Consider the following 26,098-nt stretch of genomic DNA (forward strand, 5'->3'; position numbering starts at 1 on the left):
ATGCAAGTATACTTGAGAAAAAGTTGAGAAGGATTGTGGAAGGAAAGCTTGGTGAGGAACAAGCTAGATTCAGACCAAATAAAGGTTATCAGGATCAGTTTTCATTTTAAGACAAATCGTTGAGAAATCTTGGAATATAACAAGGATTTGTATTTAAATTTTGTTGATCTGGAAAAGGCATATGACAAAGTACCAAGAGGAAAAAGCTGTTCAAAACACTCCAGTTATATGATGTAAATGAGACATATCAAGCAATACATAGTCTCTGTTTGAATTGTAAATCAGCAGTTAGAATTGAAGGAGGTACAGGAAGATGGTTTGATGTTAAGTCAGGTGTGTGACAAAGGTGTATTATCTCCTCTGTTATTCCTCATCTATATGGATCACATTATGAAGGAAAGCAGTATTAAACCCGATATAAAAATTGGAAATGTTAATCTCGGCTTTTTGCTTTATGCAGATGATGTTATACTTTTAAATAAATCCACGACAAGTTTGCAGAATTTCCTGACCAAATTGAATAACTGTTATAATAAATTTGGTGTGAAAATCAGCATTAAAAAGACAAAAGATAACGAAAATAGGCAGGAACATTGAAAACATCAACTGCATCCTGAATGGAGAACCTATACAAGTAAAACATTTCAGCTATTTAAGCACACTTTTTTTTGAAGATGGCAAACTGAATTTGGAAATACAGCAGAATCAGTAAAGCTGGCATTGTAGGAAGCAACTGATTAAATTTATATGGAATAAGAGAAATGAGTGAAGCCTAGTTACAGGGTGTTCGGGATAAATTTGACATATTTATAATTAATTATATTTTTCCGTAAGTTACATGTATTAACACACACTTCTCTTCATTTAAAAGTTTGGACCCTTCTTCATTCATATACAAGATGTCAGAAAGGATGGATAGCTGGAACCCACCTGAATCATGGAAGAAAATAACTTGTATCATGATGATTCGTGCCCGCCATCAAAATAAGGATATTACGACTGCTGCCCAATGCTCCCTGAATACAGTAAAAACAATCAGGCATGAACTAGAGACTTGCAATGGTGACTACGAGGATGTAGCAAGAAGAAAGATCCCTAGCAGACGATCTGATTGCGTTCGTACAGCAGAATTCCTCGCAAATCTGCAGGAATAGGTGTTGAAGAACCCTGGCATTGGAATTCGGGCTTTGTTCGTGGAGTTGCTAACTGTAGTCAAGCCCTGGATAACAAGGGTAGCCAATGGTAGGCCGTATGTATGGCAGCAGGATTCGGCCCCTTGCCCCGCCTCTGGGAAAAGTCAAAAATGGTTGTCTGAAAATTTCTACGACTTCACCAGTCCAAATGTTTGGCCTCCAAACTCCCCAGACCTTAACCCCATGGATTATTTTGTATGGGGCGCAGTTGAAAAAGACACCAATCGCACTTCCAGTAATACAAAAGCCCAGTTAATGGATAAAATTAAAACAGTTTTTGCGGCCCTTCCCAGGGAGACTGTAGCATCAGCTTGTTCGAGGTTCCGAAGCAGAATTGAAGCTGTGATCGATGCTAATGGTGGTTATTTTGAGTAAATCTTGCTGATAGTATTGTAATTAACTCTGCCTGTAATGTTTTTTTGTCAATTCATTAAATTTAATAGATACAAAGAAGATTTTCTTTTTCCTTACGAAACTGTCAAATTTATCCCGAACACCCTGTATATATACTAGACAGTGTTCAAGCCATTTTAACTTATGGATCTGAGAGCTGGGTTAGAAATAAAACACTTGATCAAAGACTGGAGACCTCTGATATGAGAGTTCTGAGAAAGATTAGTGGAGTGAACAGATATTATCAATGGCAGTATCACATTAAAAACGAGGATATTAGAAAAGAACTCGGCATTGTCAGCATTCAGGAATGTGTTAGTAGAGCTAATCTCTACTAACACATGAGTTAGCAAAATAAGTGTTCTTTGCTAGGTTGACAGGAAAATGACCCAGAGGAAATTCAAGATGTAGATGAATTGATACAGTAAAAAGTGCCTTAAAAGACAGAAATATAAGATCTGATAACACTGGACTCTTGACAGATAACAGACTTGACAGTACTATCATAATTATCCTGTACACCCCTGAGAGTACATATCAGGAATTTCATGAGGCAGAATAAGATATTTATTGGATTTTGCTATAGACTGCAGAATGCATAGGGCAGTGGCAGGTGTATAGGCAACTTGGTTTAGTCACAGCAAGGAAAAGGTGATCATTATGGAATAAGGAAAATGAATTGCTTGAGTTTTTGAGGATGGCATGGCTATGAATACTACTGTAAGGAATGGATATGTAGAACTACAAGGTTAATGATCATGGAAAGCTGTGGTAGCATGGAGCTTTAGCATGGAATGAAAAGTTAGGCAGAATGGAAAAATATCTTTTGATCAGTGCCCAAGAAGCACTAACAGCAGCATCGGTGTCTGAATGCATTCCAAAGATCAGGTGGGTTTTAATAAAGGTGCACACAGTAAGGTAAGTAAGACAGATTAAACATGCAGTCTGGAAGAAGGCATTATGGAGGCAGTGGGCAAATGATAATCATTTGCCTGCTGCTAGGACAGTCTTTAAGGATAATCAAAGTAAGCATAACCAATAACTGGGCAAAACAGACTAAGGAGTTTCTTCAAAGTTCTTTTGATATACATCAAAAGAGAAGAATGATTATGAGATGTTAGAAGAATCATTGAGCAACTGAGCATGGTATTTCATCTTTAAAATGTAAGATCATGAGGAGGTTAAGTATCGAGCATATTATGGATGAAGGACTGATGGCAAGTGAGGAGATAAGTATGAGGAATTAAGTTGTTGCTAATAACAGTATAGCCCATCGCTGCATATATTAAGGGGATGTTCCAGTGAATTAATAGCAGCCTTGACATACACGTTTAGCAAGTGTCTAGCAACAGAAATAGTCCCAAAGGTGTGGAATGGGGTAAAAATCGGGAGGTGTTCCATTTCAAATGTGATGACAAATGAGTTCTAGGCTAACAGCCTATTACTTGTTTTTCAACTTAAGTGACACTCTTACGTTTACATTGGCTGAGGACATTACCTGTGTTATTTTGAATAATGCAGCTCTTTAGAGTAATGAGCTGCATCATCTGGAGAGACCACTGATATGACATCCTAACAATACTTCTTGCTGGCTTGGTTGACTGAGTGGTTAGCATATCCGCTCTTCAGCCAAAAGGCTGCAGGTTCGAATCCTGCCATGGATGTTTGCGATTGTCTGTGAAAAATACTAGTAGTGGTGGTGGGTAGTAGATGGTGTTGGTGGATTGAGTGGTGGAGACAGAGCTGTAGAGTAGGTGACCTCCCTCGATGAGTCTTTGGACTCCCTGGAGGTGTCAGTAATGATAAAGTCAATAAACTCTCTTCAAGTGCAACTGACAATGTATAGATAAATAAGAGACTAAAGATATATATATATATATATATATATATATATATATATATTATATATATGTGTGTTTCTTTATATGGCAATATATGCTGTGACAATGAATATACATTTCAGTATGTTTCATTCTAAAACACAGGATGCCCCAATCTTATTTCAACATATTGCATGTGTGGCAACAAAATTTAGTAAACTCACCTTAGTGGTTAACTGTGATAATTCCTCCATTTTTTTCCTTAGATCCTCTGACTTTTCTTGTAGGTCCTTCTGTAATTTCTCCATTGCTTTCCTTTCTTCTGCTATGTTCTGGCACGCTATACATGGCTACATAAAAGGAAAACAAACATGAAATGGCATGACTTAGAACAATTTTGTTAAAGAATAACTACAAAATATACAGTATTCAAAAAACTCTGGTAAGCCACTTCTTGCATAATCTCCCATTGTAATCCTCTACTATTCTTTTTCTCAATAAGCAGTACATTTCTGACCCCTAAATGTACTATAACAACTGTTGGGGGGGGGGAAGGTTATGTGTGAATATTTTAGAGAACAAAATATGGATACCAGCACAGGCAAGTATGGTTTCCCCTCCCAGTTATTTTTTCTTTTTTTACCTTGCACTGCACACAGGATTTAATCATCTTTGGGGGGGGCCTCATAATTTGATCTTGGGGGGGGGGGGTTGAGTAGACAATTTGAGAATGCATACGACCTATGACTGAGCATCTGCAGTGATTGCCAATACATGATACCTGTGATATCCTCTGGCCCGGCTCAGGCAAAACAAAGTAGCGCTCGGTCCGCAAGAGCACTACTTTGTTCATCTTGCTTTCACAGCAACCGGGATTCCCGAGAGCTATAGGGTATTCCCACCTTATGTAGCTGCTAATTCATAAGTAGTATAGAAATAGAAGACACGACACAACATAAATAAATAAAAAAAATAATTTTAATTAGGAAAAGATTTTTGGAAATTTTTGTAGTGTTTTTTCCTTTTTCTTTTTTTTTTGAGGGGGGGGACAGGGCCCCTTGGCCACCCACCCTGGGTGGTCCTTTTTTTTCTTCCCTTTGACAAACTAACATATTCTTTTTGAAGTATCAAAGAATTCAGTGAAAATGTCAGAATATTATACAAAATTAGGAGATTCTGATAGAGAGAGAGAGAGAGAGACTGCCAATACATATCAACACACACAGTTTGGGAAGTCTAGTCTCTCAAGCTATACCCACTAACTACATTATTGCACAGATATCAGTTTTCCCCTGGGTCCTTTCTTTCATATAAATTACATGCTTGTTGGTGATTTCTGTACTACTTCCATAAGATCAGGTAACTCACGGTCAACTACAAAAAGCCAATATAAATATTCCTCTCATAACGATGAGAATCATTAACATAAAAGCATTTAATTAACACACTTATATGACAGTTAATCCCATAGCATGATGTCTATCAACTGTGTGTATTTGGTAGACAGTTTGCCCATTCTGCAGGATAAAAAAAAAATGTTTTTGCGAGCAAAAAATCTGCCAATCTCAGTACAAAACCGCTAATTCACCTTCATTTAAAAAGATCTCTTACATAAATGATTCTTTGCATCCTACTCAGAATTTGTACAGATATCGTTTGGCTCCCCATAAGAAATTTGTTTATTTTGTTATCAAATTCCTGGTATGTATCCTCAAGGAGATAATGAAAGCATTGCAGGATTAATTCTTACTACTACTAACTTCCTTTTAACATTCCTCCGAAAAAAGCAATCTTTACTTGTCAAATCATAAGGGAACCGATTCAGAAGTGCATGAAATCTTCCCGTGCCTAAAACTGTCTTCCTCTGGGTCTTTTTCTTGTCATCCAACATTTGTTTCATCTTAAGTGTCGATCTCATCTTAGATAGCTCTACCAATATGTTTGTAACTTTGTTTCCAAACTCGTTGAATATATATGCATTAAAAAATTAAATAGGAATCAGTCTTATGATAGAAGACCAAAAATAAAAATATCCTTTCCATATTAATCACAAGAGGAAATCTTATTTACAATCTACAGAAGATTCAAACCCACACACTTGCTATGGTTTGGTGATGTGATACGATTCCAAATATATCTTCACACTTTACGATCTGAATCTCCCTGTCCAACAAAGTAATAATTACTAAGGATGGCCTCCTAAATATTAAAATTTCAATACTAATGAGCTCTTGTTTGGTTTTAAATTAGTTGCCGATCCCCATTTTAAATTTTAAGGCTCTGAACACTGATGGCTGTCTGTCTCTCTCAGGAAGCTCAAAAGCAATTTTTTTTGCAGTTTCAGTGGATAATTCAAATAATTTCTATACTTTTCACTTAATTGCTAAATTAGCTCCATAAGTAAATTTCTAAATAAAAATACTCCACTGTTCCATTCCTTAAAAACTTTTGCAGTAGAGAGACATGACAAATCAATTATAACAACAATTAATAAGTGGGTCTTAATCTAAAATTCTTTTCTGAATCAAAGTTCAGAATTTAATAAATGCTTTATGAAAATTAAAATTCACAGATTTTCTTTAATAGTGCTGAATTTTCTTAATAAACCTTCCTTTCTGGGGGTTGTTTGTGGAATACGAAACGTTGCAGAAGAAATGTTTTGTATTATCGTGTTCACCATTAAGAGGGCCTTCTCATTAACTTTCCGTTTAATCATGCAAGTCATTCAGATAATTGTCTTGAGGTTGTTCCTCCATACTGTTCCTGCACATCACCTTATTTCTGTTACCATTCCAATAAAATATGAACATCTCTATACAAACAATGTTTTAATTCTTTCTCAATTTCACTCGTTACTCTGTGTGGGGGAAGTGAAAAAATCTGGATCAAATAAAGTACTTTTACAATTTCTGCAAATATATCCGATTTTTAATTGATGTTGAATTAGGTTTCATAAGAAGGGAAAGAAAAAAAAAAAGGTTTCTCCTGGAAACTTGTTTCATCCTGCATACAGAGAAATCGGCCAGAGAACAAGTGCAAACGGGAGGTGTCACATAATAGCTAAAGCTGATGATTTTATGGAGGAACTGCACAAATTTTCTTATTGTCTGTACATTAACAGAAATTGGATTAACCCACAGCCATTCCAAACCTATGCTATCTTATACATTCACTTCAAATTCATGCTGCTTAGCAATTCATTGACAAAATGAAAGTTGTTACTAAAATAATCAATTAACATGATAACTTAGGTAATTAGTAATTATCTTTACATTTAAACATGGAGTACTAAGCAGGTAGAAACTATTGCCATCTGAAATATGTAAGTAGATAAGTTTTAATTCAGCTTCGTAAAGAACTTAATTGTAATAACTGAGGAAAAGGAATGTTCCCTTCTTTGTGCCAATCCAATTCCAAGCATGTTTTAAGTCATTGTGTAGTTCATTCAGTTATCTGTGTCTACATTACTAGTAAACACTCTTTAAATTTTTTTTTTTTAAGAAAAAAAAAAAGAAAGAAGGAAACAAGTTAGCTAATATTTCTCTAGAGTACACCAGCAAGTCAGAACAAAAAACAGTAAAGTAGGTAAATTTCATTTCAATTGCAAAGTATTCAGCATTTTCTGCTGTAATCTTTAAGTTAAAAACAGCTATCTGTTGTCGATTTAAACGTGATCAGCTCCAATCCGATTTTATGCTTTTCCACTATTTTAGTCCGATGCCGTAAGTGTTACACTGGAGAGACTTAATATAACTGAAGTTCATTGAAAATAATTAATTCGTTACAAGAACACACTTGAACTGAAGACTAAGTGAATTTGCAGCAGTAAATAATTCTATTGAACAGTTAAGATTTCAGTTCTTGTAGAACATAGGATACAGTACTATACATGGAGGCCGAATCCGCAGTAGAATAAAACTATAATAAAATTTAAAATGATTATCAATAATGAGACAAAAGTTATTTAAAATCATTTTTACATCACTTATTTCCAGCTGCTTGTGTAAATTGCACCTGCTTCCACTGGGCTAGGCGGTTAGGAAAGACAGTCATAGGTTCGATTCTAGATTTTTTTTTTTTTTCCGGCCAGGTCCCGAGTTAGTCGATCTTTGGCACAGGTAAGTAGAACCCCCCCCCCCCACACACACACACAGACACACTTGTAAACTCGGGTTTTTAATCCGAGAACAACTAGCTACAGAACTCACTATTTCAGGCGATAGCATTAAGGACCACGAGATGGCGACAGCAGCTGCCTGCCGTATCCTCCAAATCTCTGAAATCATTGATGGCCTTGAGCCGACAATAATAATTCGTAATGATTAAACGAACGTATAATTTATTACTAAGCTGTTAATAGACTGCAATGATATATTAGAAGAGCTTGTATAACTCATTTTTTCTAAAACCTTGAAACTGATTCAGGTCCACTTTCAGCCTTATCAAAAAAAAAAAAAAAAGAACTTAATATTCAAGATATCTAAGAAATTAAGAAACCTTTTACTCACCACGTCATCTTCATTTAATATGGCCTCTTCTATCAGGCACTTGAGATCTTTTAAAATCGAAGACAACATCCCCACTCGAATGTGATGTGCTTGAATCTCCTCTGGAGAAGCAGGAACCCCGCTATCCGCTGACGAACTATCCCGCCTTCTCCTGAGATCTTCGCATAACCTTCGTAGTTGGTGATAGATTACCACTAGCTCTTGACGTAACTATTAATTAGAGAAAAAATATTTTTATGAACTACTAGATCAAGGCTATGGAGCAAACAATGCAGATACAAAAATTATTTTAACGTTCAACTCATATTTTTCAATTTATACAAAAGTAATTATTCTGTTTTCAATTATATTTTAACTTTAACTTTCAATTTATTAATTTGAAATCAATGCAGAATTCGCACATAAATTCCCTGAATATTCACATTATTCTCAAACTACGTATTTGGAAGTTGTTACTGCCAGAGTTAAACTTTTATCTCGTAAGTTTAATTAATACACAAAACGTTTTACCTTCCACGTGTCTTCTGTCTCGGACGGGTCGAGACCGGTGAATGGGAGAGCAAGATCTGAATCGTCACATTCAATTTCATCATCGGCCAAATCGCCATGGAAACCCATTGAAGAACCGGGTTGCGAATGATTTCTGCTTCGCCCACTCTGAAAAAAAAAGAAGGGAAAATACTGAGAATTTGCTGCCGTATCTGTCACTTTTATGGCGAGAATAACGGAAATCGAAAATAATAACTTAAGTAAAGACAAATAGATCAAGTATGCCATTTAAAGCAATAAAGGTTCAGTAATTTTCTTATGTGCATATTACCAACTCTAGTACAACTAGTTATAAGGCTATAGAGAAGCCATTTTATGCACGTATTCAACTAAATAATCAGTTGGTTTCTTTATTAAGAAAAGAAAAAAAAAATTAGGCTTAGACATATTCTAGATGTTCTTCGTATTCTTAGTGATACCTCTTTCGAAACTATGGGGTTTATTTGAAACTTACTTGGCTTCCATTAAGTGACCGTAACTCGTCCTCCATAGATGACTGCGATGACATCTCAATTTCGTTGTACAAAGACGTCTGACCTAAACTGGGACTGGTACTTCTGCGTAGAATCACGTCCAACTTATCTTGCAGTTGACCGTTGGTCTGGCGAAGTTCATTGAGATCCCGATTTTGCACTCGAATCTGAAGTGAAAATATTGAAAACATGAGTCCTTGGTGATCACTTGTGAGAAAAAGCGAAATATACGCCAATGTGTTCACCAGATAATCCGAGCTCAATGAAAACATTACAAAGTACAAGCAGACAAATCACGAATAAAAGAAACGATGTTTGCATCGTTAACAAAATAGTGACGGTGCATTTTTACAAAACGAAATGGTCCACTTGCTTGAAAACATCTCACGTTATAATTATTTCATTGTTTAAAATAAATTGGCGTGTAAATATTTCATTTAACTGAGTTATACTAATGAAAATGACGTCGGTTACTAAAATTAAATATTGCAATCCTATTACTAGTTCCTCACAAAAAGAGGGAAATACATTAATTTCAATTAACCTATTTCAATTCCCAGTAAGGATTTTGTAAAAAGTTTAAAATCAACAGGAATATTTCGCTTACTTGTTGATCTTGTTCCCTCGTCTGGCGCTCCAGCATGAGGATCTTATCTCCCGACTCTTCTAAAGATAGACTGAGATTCTCCCGTTCGTCAGAAAGGGCCTGAATCCTCCGCTCAAGCTCCATTTTCCGGTCTGTCAAGAGGTTGATCTATAAGGGGGAAAAAAAAAGTTCAATCTATGTAATAAGAGTAATTATGATCATGGATGGCGAAATAATGCAACTTGACTGGAGTATTTTAATAATCAACATTATCAAAACAATTCAACCTACAACGAGGATTAATCAACCTGTTTTCGAACGCCTGTCGGTGAGGTGTGAGTCTACGCGTGAGCGTAAATCATGAAGGGAGTTTCAACCGTCCCTTATTTTTTTCCCCCCTTTCCGCTTATCTTACAGTATACATGCCTTTTAACGTGATACATGCCATTTAAATGATATGGTAAAAAATTACCATATCATTTATCTTTCGTATTCATCACAGAATGTCCAAAACACACATTGTTGCAGGACAGCAATTTCAAAATTACTTAATTTTGTTTATAATTGCTTAGAATGGAGAGCAAATAAATCAATACGGTCTACAAATCAAACAAACCCAATTTTTCAGTCATTTCGATAGAAATTATTACGGGTATCTCCATGGGGTGAGTCTTCTCACCCCATTTCCAAGCTTGAACCGATTAAAAATTATTTGCGACCAGCAATGACCCAATAAAGAGTGGTTGGTCTAGCAATTAATCGATAGAGGTGGACATAACTTATACAGCAATCCCTCGATTAATACGCCCCCGATTAGTGCGTCATTTTTTTCGATACCCAAATTCGATTAGTGCGCCTCTAAAATTCGATTAGTTTTCTATATATATCTTAAAAATAAATGTTACAGATTTTAAAAATTTTCGATTTATACATTTTTATGGCTAACTATTTTAAAAAATCATTCACCAGGATGGAATAATTTAGTTACCGATTTGAAACATTTTACAAAGTTATTTTTAATGGCATACTACACTATTTCCATGTACACTATGTTCCAAATTTCCCTCCAAAATTTATGTCCTCTGCTAATTACGTACCATTTTGATTATCATATCTCGTGCAATTGTTTCCCTTTTTTATTTTAAATTATTTTCCTAACCTTTAATCATAAGTAAAATAATTAGTTAGCAAAAAATAGAAGTGCGAAAATGATTATAGAAAAGTAATCTGAAAACTTGGAAGAAAAACTTGAAATAATAAAGAAAATGAACAAGGCCAGTCCAGAGCAAAGATAGAACAAGAACACAAAAATGGGTGAATTAACTGTTGAATACAAAGAGGTAAGGCTGCTTCAAGTTCATCCCCCCACTCGAAATCAAAGTATTATAATGATTGAATTAGAGAGACTTCTTTTTACATGGATCGAAGATTGTAATCAAAAACGGATCCTGCTAAACTGGCCTTATTAAATCAAAAGTCTCTTTGTAACTTGGAAAGAAAGGGCTATCAATGATGGAAAGGAAGAAGAGTTCCACATTTGTGGAACTCTTCTTTTTTTTGAGCGTTTCAAAAAGAGAAATAGCCTACATAAGGTTCTAATCACCGGCGAAGCTGCAAGTGCAGATCAAGAGTAATCCAGAGATTTTGAAGAAAATTGTGTAAGGGGACTATTGTGATCAACAAATATTTAAAGTCGATGAAACCGGCTTTTTTTTTTTTTGAAGCGAATGCCTTCCAAGACTCTTCTAGCCAAATCAGAGAAATCTCAACCTGGTTATAACGTCGAATGAAATTACTGCTAGCAATCGTTTGGAAGCACATTCTTCCACATTGTGCAAATTTTAGAGGCTTTTCAAATGAATCTAAGTTAATTAAATCTCATTCTGAGAAGTTGAGTGATTCCGAACTGCTAAATTTAAGTGCACAGCGGGAAAATCCTCAAGAATATGAAGAAAATTTAATCACTGACAAGCCCAAAGAGGTTTCACAGAAACAATTTGAAAATAGTTTTCGTACAATCGAAGTTTTTAAGCAGCAATGCTTAGAGACTGACCCTGGTGAAGAGAGAACCAGTAAAATTTGCAGAAGAGACAATGGAGGCCATACCGTCCGTTGTATGAAAAAAAAGAAACAATGTCCGCCACACTACATTAGCTCAATTCTTGGTTAAGAAGCAGAATAATAAATTTATATTCTGAATATGTTTTATTGTCTTTCAGCTTCATGGTTTTCCTTTAACTAGGCCCTGAAACATACTTTTATTCTTTTATGAAAAAATTAAGGTTCAAAAAAGAAATTTGAGGAACGAATTATACTTTTTCCCATAGGTTATTATATTCGATTAGTGCATTTTCGATTAATGCGCCTGTTTTAAAGAACGCATTAATCGAGGGATTGCTGTAGTTTAAATTTAGAAGAGCTTATAAGCAGTTTAATTGTGCGATATCCCTGTAGAGCATACATTTAATTAATATTATTATGTAATCGTTTTGCATTAATGTTTCTCTTGTAATAAAAACAAAATAGCAACTGGAGATTTTCTTATATTTTTGTCTTATAATCCATCAGGGGCGATATTTAATTGTTTGCCTCAGGACACGATCTAATCTGACGACGGTCCTGGCAACAACCCTCTGAACTTCAATTCTGTCCACAATCACGCCCCCCCCCTTGTCTCGTCAACTTCTTGCAGTTCAATTCCATGAATATAGCACACAGCATGTGGTCTCATCCTCCCGATGTGTGTCATCTTACACTTACCTACGTTAAATTGGCAGCCATTTAACTTTGCCCATACTGTAGCCTATTTAAGTCATCCTGCAAGATCTCTACATCACCTTCATTAATTATGGCTCCTCCCTGATTCTGCATCATCAGCAAACAAGTGGATATTTCCCATCAAATTATTTCCAATTCCATTAATGTAAGAATTAAACAACAGAGGACCAAGTATTGAGCCTTGAGGTACACCACTAGTCACCTGCCTTCTCCTGGACTCAACTTCATAAAGTATTTGGATATAAGGCAAGACCTACCACTCACAAAAGCATGTTACCCCTTATAAAGTATATTTCTGTGCACCCAGTCCTGAATTTTGATTTTTGTCAACTTCTCCAGGACCTTGCCCACCATTCCAGATTGGGGCCTCCCTTATGCAGTGGAATTATTTCCCCCTCTTTCCACTGTATTGGAACTTTACCAGACTGAGGCTTAAATTAAACAGCTTGGTCAGAGAAGATGCTAATGCTTTTGCACATTCTCGTAATAATAAATTTCATACTAATAGAGCGGTAATACCTTTTCTTTAATAGGCAAGTCAAAAAAGTTTTTGAAAGACAGAAAATTCACAAATAAAGTTAATAATATGCAATTAAGTGAATCTTAACTTTCCAAAATTGGAAGACTTTTAATATGTTAATATCGGAATTTCTCGCGAGATGGCGATATCAAATACGCGAAAACGTATCTCTCGCTCTCGTTTAGTAGAGCAAGAGAAAAAAAAAAAAAAGTTGCAAAAATCTTGTTCTTAAAATATAAGATTTTTCCACATTAAAATCAAAGTAAATAATAAAAATTTGACACGCCGACTGAAATAACAATTTAGTATACAAAATTGAACATTGTGTACTACTTTATAGTTGAATATTTATATTAATAAGGACAGAGCCGACCGCACAAAGGCGCTTGATCAAGGGGGAGCCATTTCAAGACGATAAATTCTATTGTATGGGGACGCTGAAATATAACTTGGAACTAAGGCGCCTCTTACCCACGGGCCGGCACTGAATAAGGAATCAGTTTTGTAGAAGATTTATTTACGAGTTCATATTTACAGAAATAATAAAAATCTAAGAGAAATGTTCAAAAACAGTTGCGGAATAAGCTAGCTGGCTGGCTGGGGAGGGGCTGGCGGTAAAATTTACGGGGCTTCGATGTTATTTATTACTTGTTCCATCTACAATAGCGCCATACTGTTTAACCTTTCTGACATCGTACTTCTTAGGTGGTTTTTTATCCTTTAAGACGAAAGATCTTTCTCCATGAGTTAGAAGTAGGAAGAGTAAAATTTTAAAAAAATAATAAAAATTTCTATATTTGGAAAAGTTCATTCGAGTTCGAGCCGTCGGACCTGACGGCTCGCTGGCAGCCGTCAGGTCCGACACCCGCTTGATCCGCCTCTGTTCATAACTGAAATATGCATCTGTTTCAGTAATACATTAGTAATATCTAATAGTTCACGATTACGGTGTTCTCAGTAAGTTAGCAAATTTATGCGTGCAATTTTCATCTTTGCATCCAATTAAAACTTCTAGAATTGTTTTCTGATCGTCATTCGCTTTCTGTACATAGAAGTCTGTTGTAATAGTTTCTGGTAAGTAGGTGTTCACTTTTGCCAATGTCTGGATCCATTTCTTCAAATTCACCCAAAATGGTAATTTTTATTGCGTTCAATTTATTTTACTGCTTCAAATATTGGAAGTTTTATTGTCTTCATTGCACTTTTTATTTTTATTGGGGATTTTATTGCTTTAAATATTGGACATTTTACTGCAGTACATTATAAAATGATTTGTCTCTGGGCTACTACATACAGAAAATGACATAATACAAATTCACTTTTTCTTCTTTCCGTTTATACTTTCTCTAGAATTTTAGCTCTATTAAAAAGGTTTTTAGGTGAACATTTACTCAATAAGTCCTCCCACTTCAGTGTCATTAACTTTTAGCTCGAATTCACCCATAATTCGATCGAGTCGTACGTTCTATGGGTGCTACTCATTTATACTGCGAATGAAGTACATCTTTGAACAAAAAAAAGGTATAAATAATCATTTTTTAACGCCATTTCAATCCCTAAATCGAGTATGCAGTCCCTTTTAGCTTTATGTCGCTCCCACTAAGGATCCCCCCCCCAATTTATTTAAAATCAATTTTATATATTTGTAGTTGTGTTTGCATGTACTCAGTGTATGGTCGATTTTGCCTCTGTAATTTATTCCGATGCAAACCATAATTGCCTGAAACGATCGACTAGCTCAAGTTTGAAGAGCCCTATAAAGTTTTTCAAGTCGGCGACTACAACCTAACCTATAACGGACACAAACTCACGGAAAGTACCATGAGTTAGCTACACATCGACTTTTTCCTGCAATTAATAGTTATTTGCTCGGTTTTTTGTGAAAAGTGAATACACTGTATTTTCATTAAATTCTACTTACCTCTTCCCTCAGTCCCTCAAGTTGCGATACGTGATCATGCAGATTAGTTCGTTTCACATGAAACTGTTCTCGCAGTGACTGGAGTTGGGTCTGTAGCTGCTCTTCAGATTTTGCAACCTGCCAGAATAGGGGAAAAAAAAAAAAAAAAGAATAATAATATGTTTTAAAAGCATTCTTCATTTTAAGCGCGCAACATACTATAAAACAAAAAAGCATTTTAACTAAGGGAACATCCATATATGATGACATTTACAGAGTATTTACAATGATACTAAGTGGAATCATGTACTTTAAATGTTTAATTTCTCAAAATGAAACTTCGTGTTAATATACAATGATTCAAAAAGTTGTTTTTTAATCTATATTCACTGCAATAAATGAACACACATGGAATTCGCTCATTGATTTTTCTCGATTTACAAAGAGGTATCAGCGAGACAGTTGCAGAATTTGAAGCACGAAATCTAATGAAGTAGTTTATTCACCCTCGAAGATATTTCTATAATTTAGATTGCTCAAAAGCGATTTCTATTCCATTATTCCTCGGCTTATCTAAAAATATTTCCTAAAAAACGCATGTAACAACTATAAATATGACTCTAGATGAATCACATAAAATGGCTAATTTTGCAACAGGTTTCTTGTATATTGATCATCTGTTATCACAGCAATCGGAACTAAAGCCATTCATGGTTTATGTACTGCAAACAGTTACTGTCATTTGTATATCAATTTTTATTTCACTTTGCCACTAAAACAGTCGAATTTAAACTAAAATTGAGGTGACAAAAAAAAGATCCCAAATATTAAATTTCGTTTAATCGAAATTAAGTTCTTAGAAGGACAACACGAATTTAACAGAGCTTTTGCATTTAGCAGAATGTAAAAAAAAGTATAGAAAAAGAAGGTTGTCCACGATTTAGAAGCGACTTGGTTGGTATTATCGCTGAAAATGCAAAACAGCCTTTTGAAATTTCAGACAACAAGGCCAGTCTGCATTTATAAGTACAGGAATTAAAATCCAAGATTCGGAAAGAATATTACCATCTTCGTATGATATTCACTCATCTTTAGGAAGTCCTATAAAGTTCCAATCCCGCAAGCACAGGAAGTGGGGGGGGGGGAATAAAAGCAAAGCCTTCACAACACGAGATATTTATCTCGACACATAATCTTCACCTTTCCATGACGTATAACTTATCGTTTTGAATGAATCCTGATGTAATTCGCCATTTCTGACGGTGACTTCATTTGTGCCAGGCACTTCAAACCAGACTTTTCTCCCCCCCCCCGTATAATAATATCAATCTACTTCCTTTTGTCAGAGGTTACTTTGTACTGCATGAATCTGAGTTCACGTTTCTCTTCCCACACAGTCTATATGTGACACAATTTTCTGTCAAAAAACAAGAACCCCTTCAAGGTACGCAGGTGTGTGAAGTAGAATTTATTAAAAATCATGACAAGGCGCGACACACATCCTGCGTTAATACCGGAAACTGTTGACTGTTTCTCAAATATCATTCATTACTATATACTCCGGGAATATATTGTCTTCTCTACCCACCTGAAAGAAGGAGGGATTATATTTATTCCGAAGAGCCCTGTCACTGGTTAAAGACGTGTATATAAACGAAAATATGTTTAAAGATTAAGACTTCTATTTTTCATAAACGTGCTGGTAGACGTTTGCTTTACACAACTTCAACTAAGATTAAGCAATAAAAAAAGTCTTTAAAAAAAAAAAAAAGTAAAACAAATCTATCTTTACATTCCGCAAATTGAGTAGGAGGCATCTTTCAGGTAACGTTTTAATCGGTGGATAGCCAGTCTCAGCCTTTCGCCATGGTCGAGTACATTCCCACACTTAGATAATACTAGCTGGGGTTCGCAGCATCTCTTATCTGTGCCACTTCCATTTTTATGATTGAAGTTAAAAGCTCAAAAAAAAAAACTCTTTTAGTCGGCGTGTAGAATCGAACCTGTAATGCTTCTTCAGATCTGGATCATGAAAAATAAGATTAATCTCTGATCACAGAATTAACGATCTTCATCCCTGTGAGGATACCAGCCCACTTTTTTTAAAGGCATTCTAGGAAAGAAATACGTCCTTCGATTCTTCATTAGTAAGAGTATAACACAACCTTTAAATATAAGATCAGAATTTCATTTTTACTTTTTACGTTTAATCCATCCCTCGTATCAAAGTATCACGATTATATCGATTTAATAATTATTTTTCTTCAAGATTGTTAACAAAACGTTAGAGAGACACTTTTCCCACATTCAACTCCCTTCACATTAATTTCAACCTAAACTAAATTATGCCCTAATTTGGATCGTAAAAAAATTCTGCCTATGTATCCAAGGCATCTTAAGTAGGACTTTAAAAAAATTATTATATATATAATGCCACATAAATCATCAGGATTTAGGTATGGTCAGATCTTAACATATGGAAATGGAATACGAGCAATTTCTTCTTGACCAGAAAAGGCAGAAATCCTATAACTGCTTTATTAACAAAGGATTCTATAATAAATTTATTTTAATCCTTTATCCAAGTGTGAGCAAACAAAGTTTGCGCCTGAAAGTGTCTTCAGGACTGGGGTAAGGTGGTACAACACTAGGCAACTCGTTGCAAAGGTGGAGAAAGATAACATCACTCCTATCTCAATATCTCCCATAATGCAAAACATCTCCTTGCGGATATGTATAATGTTATGCATTAAGGGAAGAGCCACTACCCAGACTAGTTTCGATCTTTATTAAGGTCTCTTCAGTGGGAGCCAGGCCCAAGTGGAGACACCAGGCAGAAGCATTAGCAAGGTCTCCCACTGAAGAGACCTCAATAAAGGTCGAAACTAGTCTGGGTAGTGGCCCTTCCCTTAATGCATAACATTAGACATATTCACAAGGAGATGTGTTTTGCATTATGGGAGATACTGAGATAGAAGTGTTGGTAGCTTGCTCCACCTTTGCAACGAGTTGCCCAGTGTTGTACCACTTTATCCCAGTCCTGAAGATACTTTCAGGCGCAAACTTTGTTTGCACTCACTTGGATAAAGGATTAAACTAAATTTACTATATTCTAACCAAGTGAAAAATAAACTTTAAATAACAAAGGATTCGCTGAAACCATTTGTCATGATGATTTGATGTTACGCAATTTTTGACAGTAAACTGGAAGAACGAAACATGGGCATTAAGGAATTTATTGGTCTTTTGTTACCTTTCTAAAGCTGTTGTGGATCTTCTAGAATCTTAATTATATATCATGTTGTTCCATTTTTAGTTGTAATGAAGATACCTTTGATATACGGGCAAAAATTTCGATTATTTTATTTGTACGTAAAATATCCTTTAATTTCTATAACGCATACTTCACTGCGAGTGTATAGAACATAAATACGGGATGTAGTCATAACTATGTGAATATCAAATTATATATATCTTTAAAATTTAAAAATATGCGACGACAAGGCATGAAAATGCTTGCATTTGATTAAAACCCGAAACTTCCACTAATTACGCCAAAATGATAATTGTAAGGTTATAAAGTGTAGAGACAGTTGAAGATGTCCTCCCGCGATGAGTCTTCGGACTCCTTGGAGGTATCAGGAATAATAATAATAATAATAATAATAATAATAAAACACTGAAAGCGAGGCTAGCTGACGAAAACAGGCTGGTGTTATTTATTTTAATAAAAAAGCTGTTGCCTTTAATAAAAAAAAAAAGTTAATTTCATCTTTCACAAAAAAAAAGTTCTCATAACTTTCTTGTTTGCTATGATGGACCGATTTTTACTAATAAGACTATTTGCTAATAAAACCTTTACTTTTTTCGGAAGTATTTCAGGAAGGTAAAAAACATTATAACAATGGTTTGCTTAAAAATCTGATTAATCATTTGGAAGCGATTTTAAATCATATAGATTTGACATGAGACATCGCGAATTTAACATTTGCAAAACTGAGGCTCTTTAAAATCTACTGGTGTCCAGAGGAAGAAACGGGCTACCAATTATAAAATTAAAAATTCAAACAGGCTTTATTACAATCATGAACATAATTCACGGTCATCTCATTAACGTGGTTAGGTCATTACTAATAAAGCAAGTTTATTCAGTTCTAAATCCCATCGTTAGATGGCACTACATGTGCATAAATAGGAACGCCACACATTCTAAATCATGCAACACATAATATTGTTTAAAATAGTGAAACAAGTGTGTTACTTCATAATTGCATATTCTATTCGGAACAGATAGAAATTCTTAATTCAGATTAGGTAAACAATTACTTAAAATGTAATTTATGTGTACAGTTTTAGTTTGCAAATCATGGAACAAAGAAAAACACCGCAATTTCTAGAATATTCCAATTTGTAGATTGCCATTAGGAGCGCAATCTACTGGTGAATCAGGAAGGCTAAAAGCCACACATTTGAATTTTTAATTAATGATGATGCAAACAAGAGCACCATAAATTTTAAATGGAATTAGTCTTTCTGACACGACCTCATTTTGTGTCAAATTATGACCAGAATAATACGATTATGTTAAATGCCAAAACACCACAGGACTAACTCAACGCCGTCAATTTGTTACGGTGTGTGAACTTATTTCCTCATCAAATTAGCAAAAGATTTCTTACAACCGTGCCATGCGCAGTAAATCGGCTGATAGACGATAACTTTCCTCATTTGGAGGAAAGCAAGGAAGACACACTTAACAACTGGGACAAGAAGACGAAGCTGTTAAGGTTTGCCAGTTCTGCCCTAATTAAAACTAAAGTCGAAAGAAAGTTATTTTTATTCCGGCGAATCTTTAAAAAATAAAAAAAAATAAAAAACTTATGCGCCTTTCTTTTCTTTAATTTGTCGCGTGACAATTTCTAAACCTCGGTTTCGATCATTTGTTTTCAAGTCACTGAACTCCTGCAATGCTATCGTTCATATAAACTGCAATTAGTATATTACAGATCTGAAGTTTAAGCTCGTTAAAACCAGTAAATAAACTGCAGTGAACTAAATAGTTCTTCTTTCTGCTACCAAATACCATTCTCTTTAGTCTCTGCCTTGTAGCCAGAGTCGAGGACAGATTGTCCTATTCCACGATAGATTTCTTGGATGACATTCATATGCATAGCATGACAGTCACTCGAAAATTATATTTCTATATTATAATTATTTTCCACGATGCTTACCGGCTAAATTAATCTCGCCTGATTCGACTTAATCTTCGCCTGTGACAGAGATTAGGACTTCAAGTTCTGATGCTAATAGGCTTGCCAGATGTATATACGGGACTGTCCCGTATTTTACGTCGAATTTGGATGTCCGATATTGTACTTGTAGGGACAGCCTAATGTCCCGTATTTTAATGAAAAGATATTATAAATATTATGTTAAGCAATTATAATTTTCAATATTCTTTTCGAATAACCCAACTTAAATTGATTTGTAAGCCATAAAACTGACAATTCGAGGAAATTGTGTTTACAGTTTAGGGCGACGGTCCCTTTCATTGTTCGCTTTTTATTTAGTACAAGGGGGATCCTCCCCCCCCTGGCGCCCACCTCCCCCTTTCCTGTTCCGGACTGGTAGACCAGTTCTCCTTGAATTCTGATGACTCGAATTTCGAAGACTCGACACTCAGAGTAGCCCCTGAGTGTCGAGTCTTCGAAAGGGGGGGCTCCATCCCCTAGCGCCTACGGCGCCCAACCCCCCGAGTTCCGGACTGGTAGGCCGCTTCTCCTTGAATTCTGATGACTCGACACTCAGGGTAATCCCTGAGTTTCAAAAAACGTGACTCAAAAACGTTACATAAAAAGGCTTATCATTATATATATATATATATACACATGTATATAGCGTAGATAAGCATATCATTTTAAATTCTGTACAGATATATTTGCTTATTTTCAAACAGTTCTTATTTGGACATTGTGCTTCGGTATCGGTACAGTACATCGATGTCGTTTCAATAATTATTAAAAAATAATATCTCACCTTTTTCGAATGTGCGATATTTGGTTAATACATAAAATATATACTTAAAGGTGAATTAATTTTCTTTATTAATTATACAAAAGGTAAATTAAAATTTGTTTCTTTCCTTAAGCCCTTAACAATGCCAAAGCGCGTTTTTAACGATGATTATTCGAAAGAATGGAATTTTATTGCAAAAGGAAAACATAACGACGAAGTTGAATGCAAAATCTGTAGACGAACGTTTAGTATTGCACATGGGGGACGATCGGATATTACACGACACATTAACACTCAAGAAAAACAAATTGAGCGTGTCGAGTTCCTGTTCCAAAAGTATCGATACTTATTCTGTAAAATCAAATACCAGATTTATTTTTTATTTGTAAAACCAATTCACCAAAATTCTCCCGGATTTGATTTTCCGAAATCTGGCAACCCTAATCATGCTAACAGACTCCAAATAATCTTGCATCCATATATTTTAGCATAATCATGAGTCGAATTCTATTGTATATCTCGAGCCAGAAATAAATATTAACCAAGATTGTTCAATTGAACAATTTTGGTTAATATCCAATTTTCATTGGATTCCATCTTAAAAACCGTAACTTTCTTTCAGTAATAATTTTGAATACCAACACCAAACTATCAAGATGTTTAATGTTTGTATTAACAATTTACACCATAATAGTTCTTTTAAAGGAACTTTAACCTTATTTTATAATTTAACAGTTCCGGAAAGTTATTTTATACCCCTAAGGGATGATAATTTGCGTTTTCCTTGCTTTTAATGATCAAGAAGAAAAACTTTAAAAAATCGTAATGCACACTATTTATTAATGCGTAAATAAATCCTTTAACATCTTATTCCTCAAAAGGAAGCAGGTGAGGTCGTTTAATCCTAACCTTTGGAAACCGAGGGGAAAGCCAAATCTCAACCCTTGCTGGCCATTGATAGCTGGTCAAAGGCTATCAATGATTTTGAATGGTTTCCAGGGAAGAAAGTAGACAGCTGCTACCACCTCATGGTCCCTAGTACTGTATATTATTGTCGGAAATAAAAAAACATCGTTCTACAGTCGATTTTTAGACGCTGTGTGGAATTGTTACTTTCAATGCGTTGTAAGAATTGTAGTAATAGTTAAATATTGCTTTTAAAAGTTCCAGATGAAAGGATAGATTGCTAGATGTCTATGGCTTCGACAATATTTAACATGATTATAGCCAAAGGTCACCAAGCAACTTGAAGCATTCTTTAAATTCATTATTATACTAAAAAAACAGCATTGGTATGAATAATTTAATTCATGCATTTGGAACATTAATAAAACGAAAAGCGTTGTATGAATATATTTAAGAATGAAAATGTAATTTTTTAATCTAAATTATAAATAAAAAAACTCATTTGAATAGCAAAGAAACTTGCATACTTTCATCTAGAAGGAACAACATAATTTAACTTTGATAAGGACACACGCATCAACTCACCTGCTTGAGCTGTGCTGTAAGACGATGATTTTGCTCCGTCAGTTCCTCCAACAGTTGACTCTTCTCCTTGTCTGTTGCTCTGTGGAAAGCCTGTTGTTCAGAAAGTTCTTTCCTCAGCTGCGTTAGATCGCTGTGTAGTTCCGCAACACGACTATCGTATTCCCCTTCGAGGGAATCTAGCTTCCGTCGCAGAGCATGTTTTTCTTGTTCCAGCACCTGCAAAAGAGTTCAATACTTTGATGTGCCAAATTTGAAAAAAGGAAATAACGCAAAGCGCTATTTTATATAAGCGAGAGGGAGAATAAAATATTTCCATAAATAACACCCAGTTTTCTTTTTTTAAAAAAAAACGAATGCAGTTGAGTATTTCTTTCGATTTCCTTTATTTTGATTGTAGCAGAAATGTTTATACTATACTGTATATAGAACAAAATATGATCTGAAGGACATGAGTAGCACTACCTACTGGCCGCCGAACCACGAGCTATTATAATTTAGTCTGTTGCCATTTCCTTATTTGTACTGATATAAGCAATCATGGAAAGATCAGCAATATCATTTTTGTATGGTGACACCATTATCACAACAGACGAACCAAAAATCGTTTTTGATGTGTATACTGTACAGACATTCGCTTTTATGGTCAAACTGAAACTCAAATTACTCAAAATTCTAATAGTCCATAATATATATCAAGTTCAATTATGCCACAGGATTTTTAATAGTTCTGGCAGTGAGAAATGTTTCCGAAAAATCGAAGTTCTCTGGAGAGACAGTAGTATAGCCTCTCCTTTGACCCAGACAAGTTTGAGATAATGCCATTTATTTTTGGAACAGTATTCCTTCAACATGACTGAAAATCCATGTGTCTGGCCGCCACCACCAGAACGTCCTTAAATGTGTTTGGCTGAAATACTTTGTTCAAGCTTAAGGTTTACTCAACAGTATGTAGCATTTTGATGCGAATACCACCCACCCATGAGAAAGTTGTAAACCTATATTTCTGTATCGTGAGTTGGAAAATCAAAGAGTCTTGCTCTAGAAAAAAACATGGAACTTTTACACACTTCAGACTTCCAAGTACGAGTGGTGGTCTCACCCTGGTCGATATAAAATTGTCTACCATCTAAAAGACATTCGAAGAAATCCATACCACAACAGAACTTCCGAAAGATTTATCCACGCATTCAAGTGGGTTGACAATGATGCTGACAAATTTGTGTTGCGTTTCGTAAAACTGTTACAATGTAGGAAGAACTGCATTATCCAAAATGCATTCACCGGCATCCATCTTTTTAGCATAGCACCCTAAAGATCAGTCAGGAGAAACAGCTTCATACGGTTATTAATCTTCAGTTGTTATGGTGTATTCCGTGATAAGGTGTTCTCCCGGCATCGCGATATTCACACTCGTCTAGCTGATAGAGAATATGGTAGAAAGATTCTTTATTCCTAAAGTCGTGGGGGATCAACACTTTATGGATCGGTCGCAGATCAGACCGAAAAAATTGAATTTCACAGAGTTATGTTGTGTATACCTCCTTTTTAATGAGAATGGGAATATTTTATCGCCTGGGGTAATATTTTCACGAAACATACCAAAGAAGGTTCTCCACACAGATTAACTATGCAGGGAAAAGTTATTTTCCAATCTGACAATCTGATGTGCCATCTTGACAGGCTATTTCAAAATGCTCAGAAGTCATACTGAGTTCGTTTAATATTGCCAGAAGATTGAAAAACAAAAGTGGAAACTCAGGAGATGAAATTTATTATATGGAGACATTTTAACAAGATTCATATTTTATTCTTAAGGAGAAACTGATAGCATCAACTATATTTAAAATGAGGGCTGGACGTGAGGGAAGAAAGAAAGGCCATGTCCTCTTTTTCAGGTCGTTTGGCGAGTCTTGAGAAAGTCGGCATTAGAATCAGAATTAAATACGGTTTCATGCTCAGGAAAAGCAACAGTTGATAAAGGAAATCTCACCCATGCATTAAAAAAAAAAAAAAAAAAAAAAAAAAAAAAAAAAAAAAAAAAACAGATAACAGCATTTAGGTGTAAAATACTATTATTTGGCTTATAATTCAACTTTCCAAATTACACAGGGAAATGAAGCTGTGTTTTATCTAGTACAGAAGCCATTAGAATGTAAAGTTTTGTCTGAACAGCGATACCGTCTTCGGTCCATAGATGTTAAAGAGATGCATCGTTTTCGCAATAAAGATCAAAATGAGCAACATGATAAATTTTAGAAGCACTGTTTGTTTCAAAATAAGTTGGATTTCTGAATACTCCAAAATTAGTTGGAAAAACCAGTTACATTTTGCCAGTTTAAGTAGCAAGTCGCTTCCGAACATCATTTGGCACCCGCTATTTTCTTTTAATCCTTTGAAAAATATTTGCACACACTTTCGTTATATGATTGGCTTCTGCTATTAACCACTTATTTCTGGGATAAGCTGTGGTAGTTGTATGTAAAAGTTCAATAGTCATTTGTTATTCCATCACACAAGGTGCTTTAGATAAATTAAGAATTTTTAGCTGATAAATTGCATTTAACGGTTACTAATATTATAGTGATTAGTATGCAAAGGCGAATGCTGGTCTTGAAATTCACGCTTGCTCTTGTTATCGCTCAGGGAGTGAGAGGTGTGATTGAAGTCTGATTAGCGGAATAATGAATTACTGACCATTTAAAACTATATATTTAGAAATTTATGTATATTTAATCATACAAATACGACATTTATTTTACAAATGATATTCTCTTTTTCAGTTTAGCTACTTGAATACAAATTCTACCCTACGGTTCTTCTTTATGAACTGGTCAATAACATCGTCATAAAAAGTTGATTGTAACTTAATTTTCCCAAGCAACACGCACACTTATAAAGGCTGGCTGAAGTTCACTGGCTAGAGCTACGTTGACTGCGTATGGCCTGTGTTAAAGCAACAGTGAGACAACGTGAAATGGCTATGCGCGCGCATGAAATCACAGTGCCGCTGCGAGGACTTGGAAGCTCCTACAACCGAGCAAGCCAAAGTAGCTTTGACTAGACGAGCAAGCATCGGCCTTCGATACACAACGCAAAGCTCAATTATTGCCGCGCAAGCTTAATACGTCTTCTGTCTACAAAAATAAAAGCCTAAATGGAATGCTTATAAATGCATGCATTTATTAACAAATAAATATTACTTCTTTCTCAATTAATGAGCTTGCGCAGCAAGCATGGAGAATTCGCCCCTGTTAGTATGCAGCATGTGCTAAAGGAGTCAAAATTATCACTGATGGTGTAATCAGTATTCTTTTATCGCTTGCATTTGATTAGGTATCAGCACAAGAAAGCGATATTTCATTTCGGCTGTTAAACAAACATTAAATATACATCTGACATATTTCAAGATGTGCATGTTAATAAAGGTTCAAAACTACTGTTTATAATCTTACTTGCGTCAGTTTAATTCACAGCTCTCTGTACCTATTGTACAGATTAGTTCAAGGACTGCTCGCCAACACCTTTTTCAGTTCGGAATTATAAAATTCATGCTGCCTTTGAGCTTCACGTAAAAGAAAGATTTTCACATTAATCTTATTTTACTAATTCTTTTTCCAATATTCCTAGCAATATTTCTTGTGAATGAGAAGTTCCTGGAGTAGACTGCCAAGCACTTAGTTGAATCGGTTCTTTGCAACATGTTCCAGTTTCCATTAGTGTCATCTTTGGTTATTCAACAGAACCTGACCTTTATTACCAAGGCCACCATTTGAGTATACGCACATACTGAACAAGATCGAAGTGTTTGCAAGGGTTTCCATGGAGATATCTAAAATTCTATAAACATCATAGTTCGACTACTTCAAAACAAT

The 26,098-nt window shown here is 35.2% G+C and overlaps 1 protein-coding gene across 1 annotated transcript in view; it reads right to left on the bottom strand.

Annotated features, from left to right (window-relative positions):
- Positions 1 to 26,098, bottom strand: part of LOC150095721 (bicaudal D-related protein homolog) — a 155,139-nt gene that overhangs the window by 27,214 nt on the left and 101,827 nt on the right. Inside the window, exons 2-8 of the mRNA XM_090410035.1 lie at positions 22,227 to 22,442; positions 14,742 to 14,858; positions 9,544 to 9,690; positions 8,918 to 9,103; positions 8,425 to 8,571; positions 7,915 to 8,124; positions 3,631 to 3,756 (exon numbers count right to left, since the gene is read on the bottom strand). Of these exons, the coding sequence (XP_090266161.1) occupies positions 3,631 to 3,756; positions 7,915 to 8,124; positions 8,425 to 8,571; positions 8,918 to 9,103; positions 9,544 to 9,690; positions 14,742 to 14,858; positions 22,227 to 22,442 (1,149 nt within the window). The remainder of the gene's footprint in view (positions 1 to 3,630; positions 3,757 to 7,914; positions 8,125 to 8,424; positions 8,572 to 8,917; positions 9,104 to 9,543; positions 9,691 to 14,741; positions 14,859 to 22,226; positions 22,443 to 26,098) is intronic.

This window comes from Typopeltis vanoorti, chromosome 20, assembly GCF_054136105.1.
Source record: "Typopeltis vanoorti isolate ZY-2024b chromosome 20, IOZ_Tvanoo_1.0, whole genome shotgun sequence".
Lineage (NCBI taxonomy): Eukaryota > Metazoa > Arthropoda > Arachnida > Uropygi > Thelyphonidae > Typopeltis > Typopeltis vanoorti.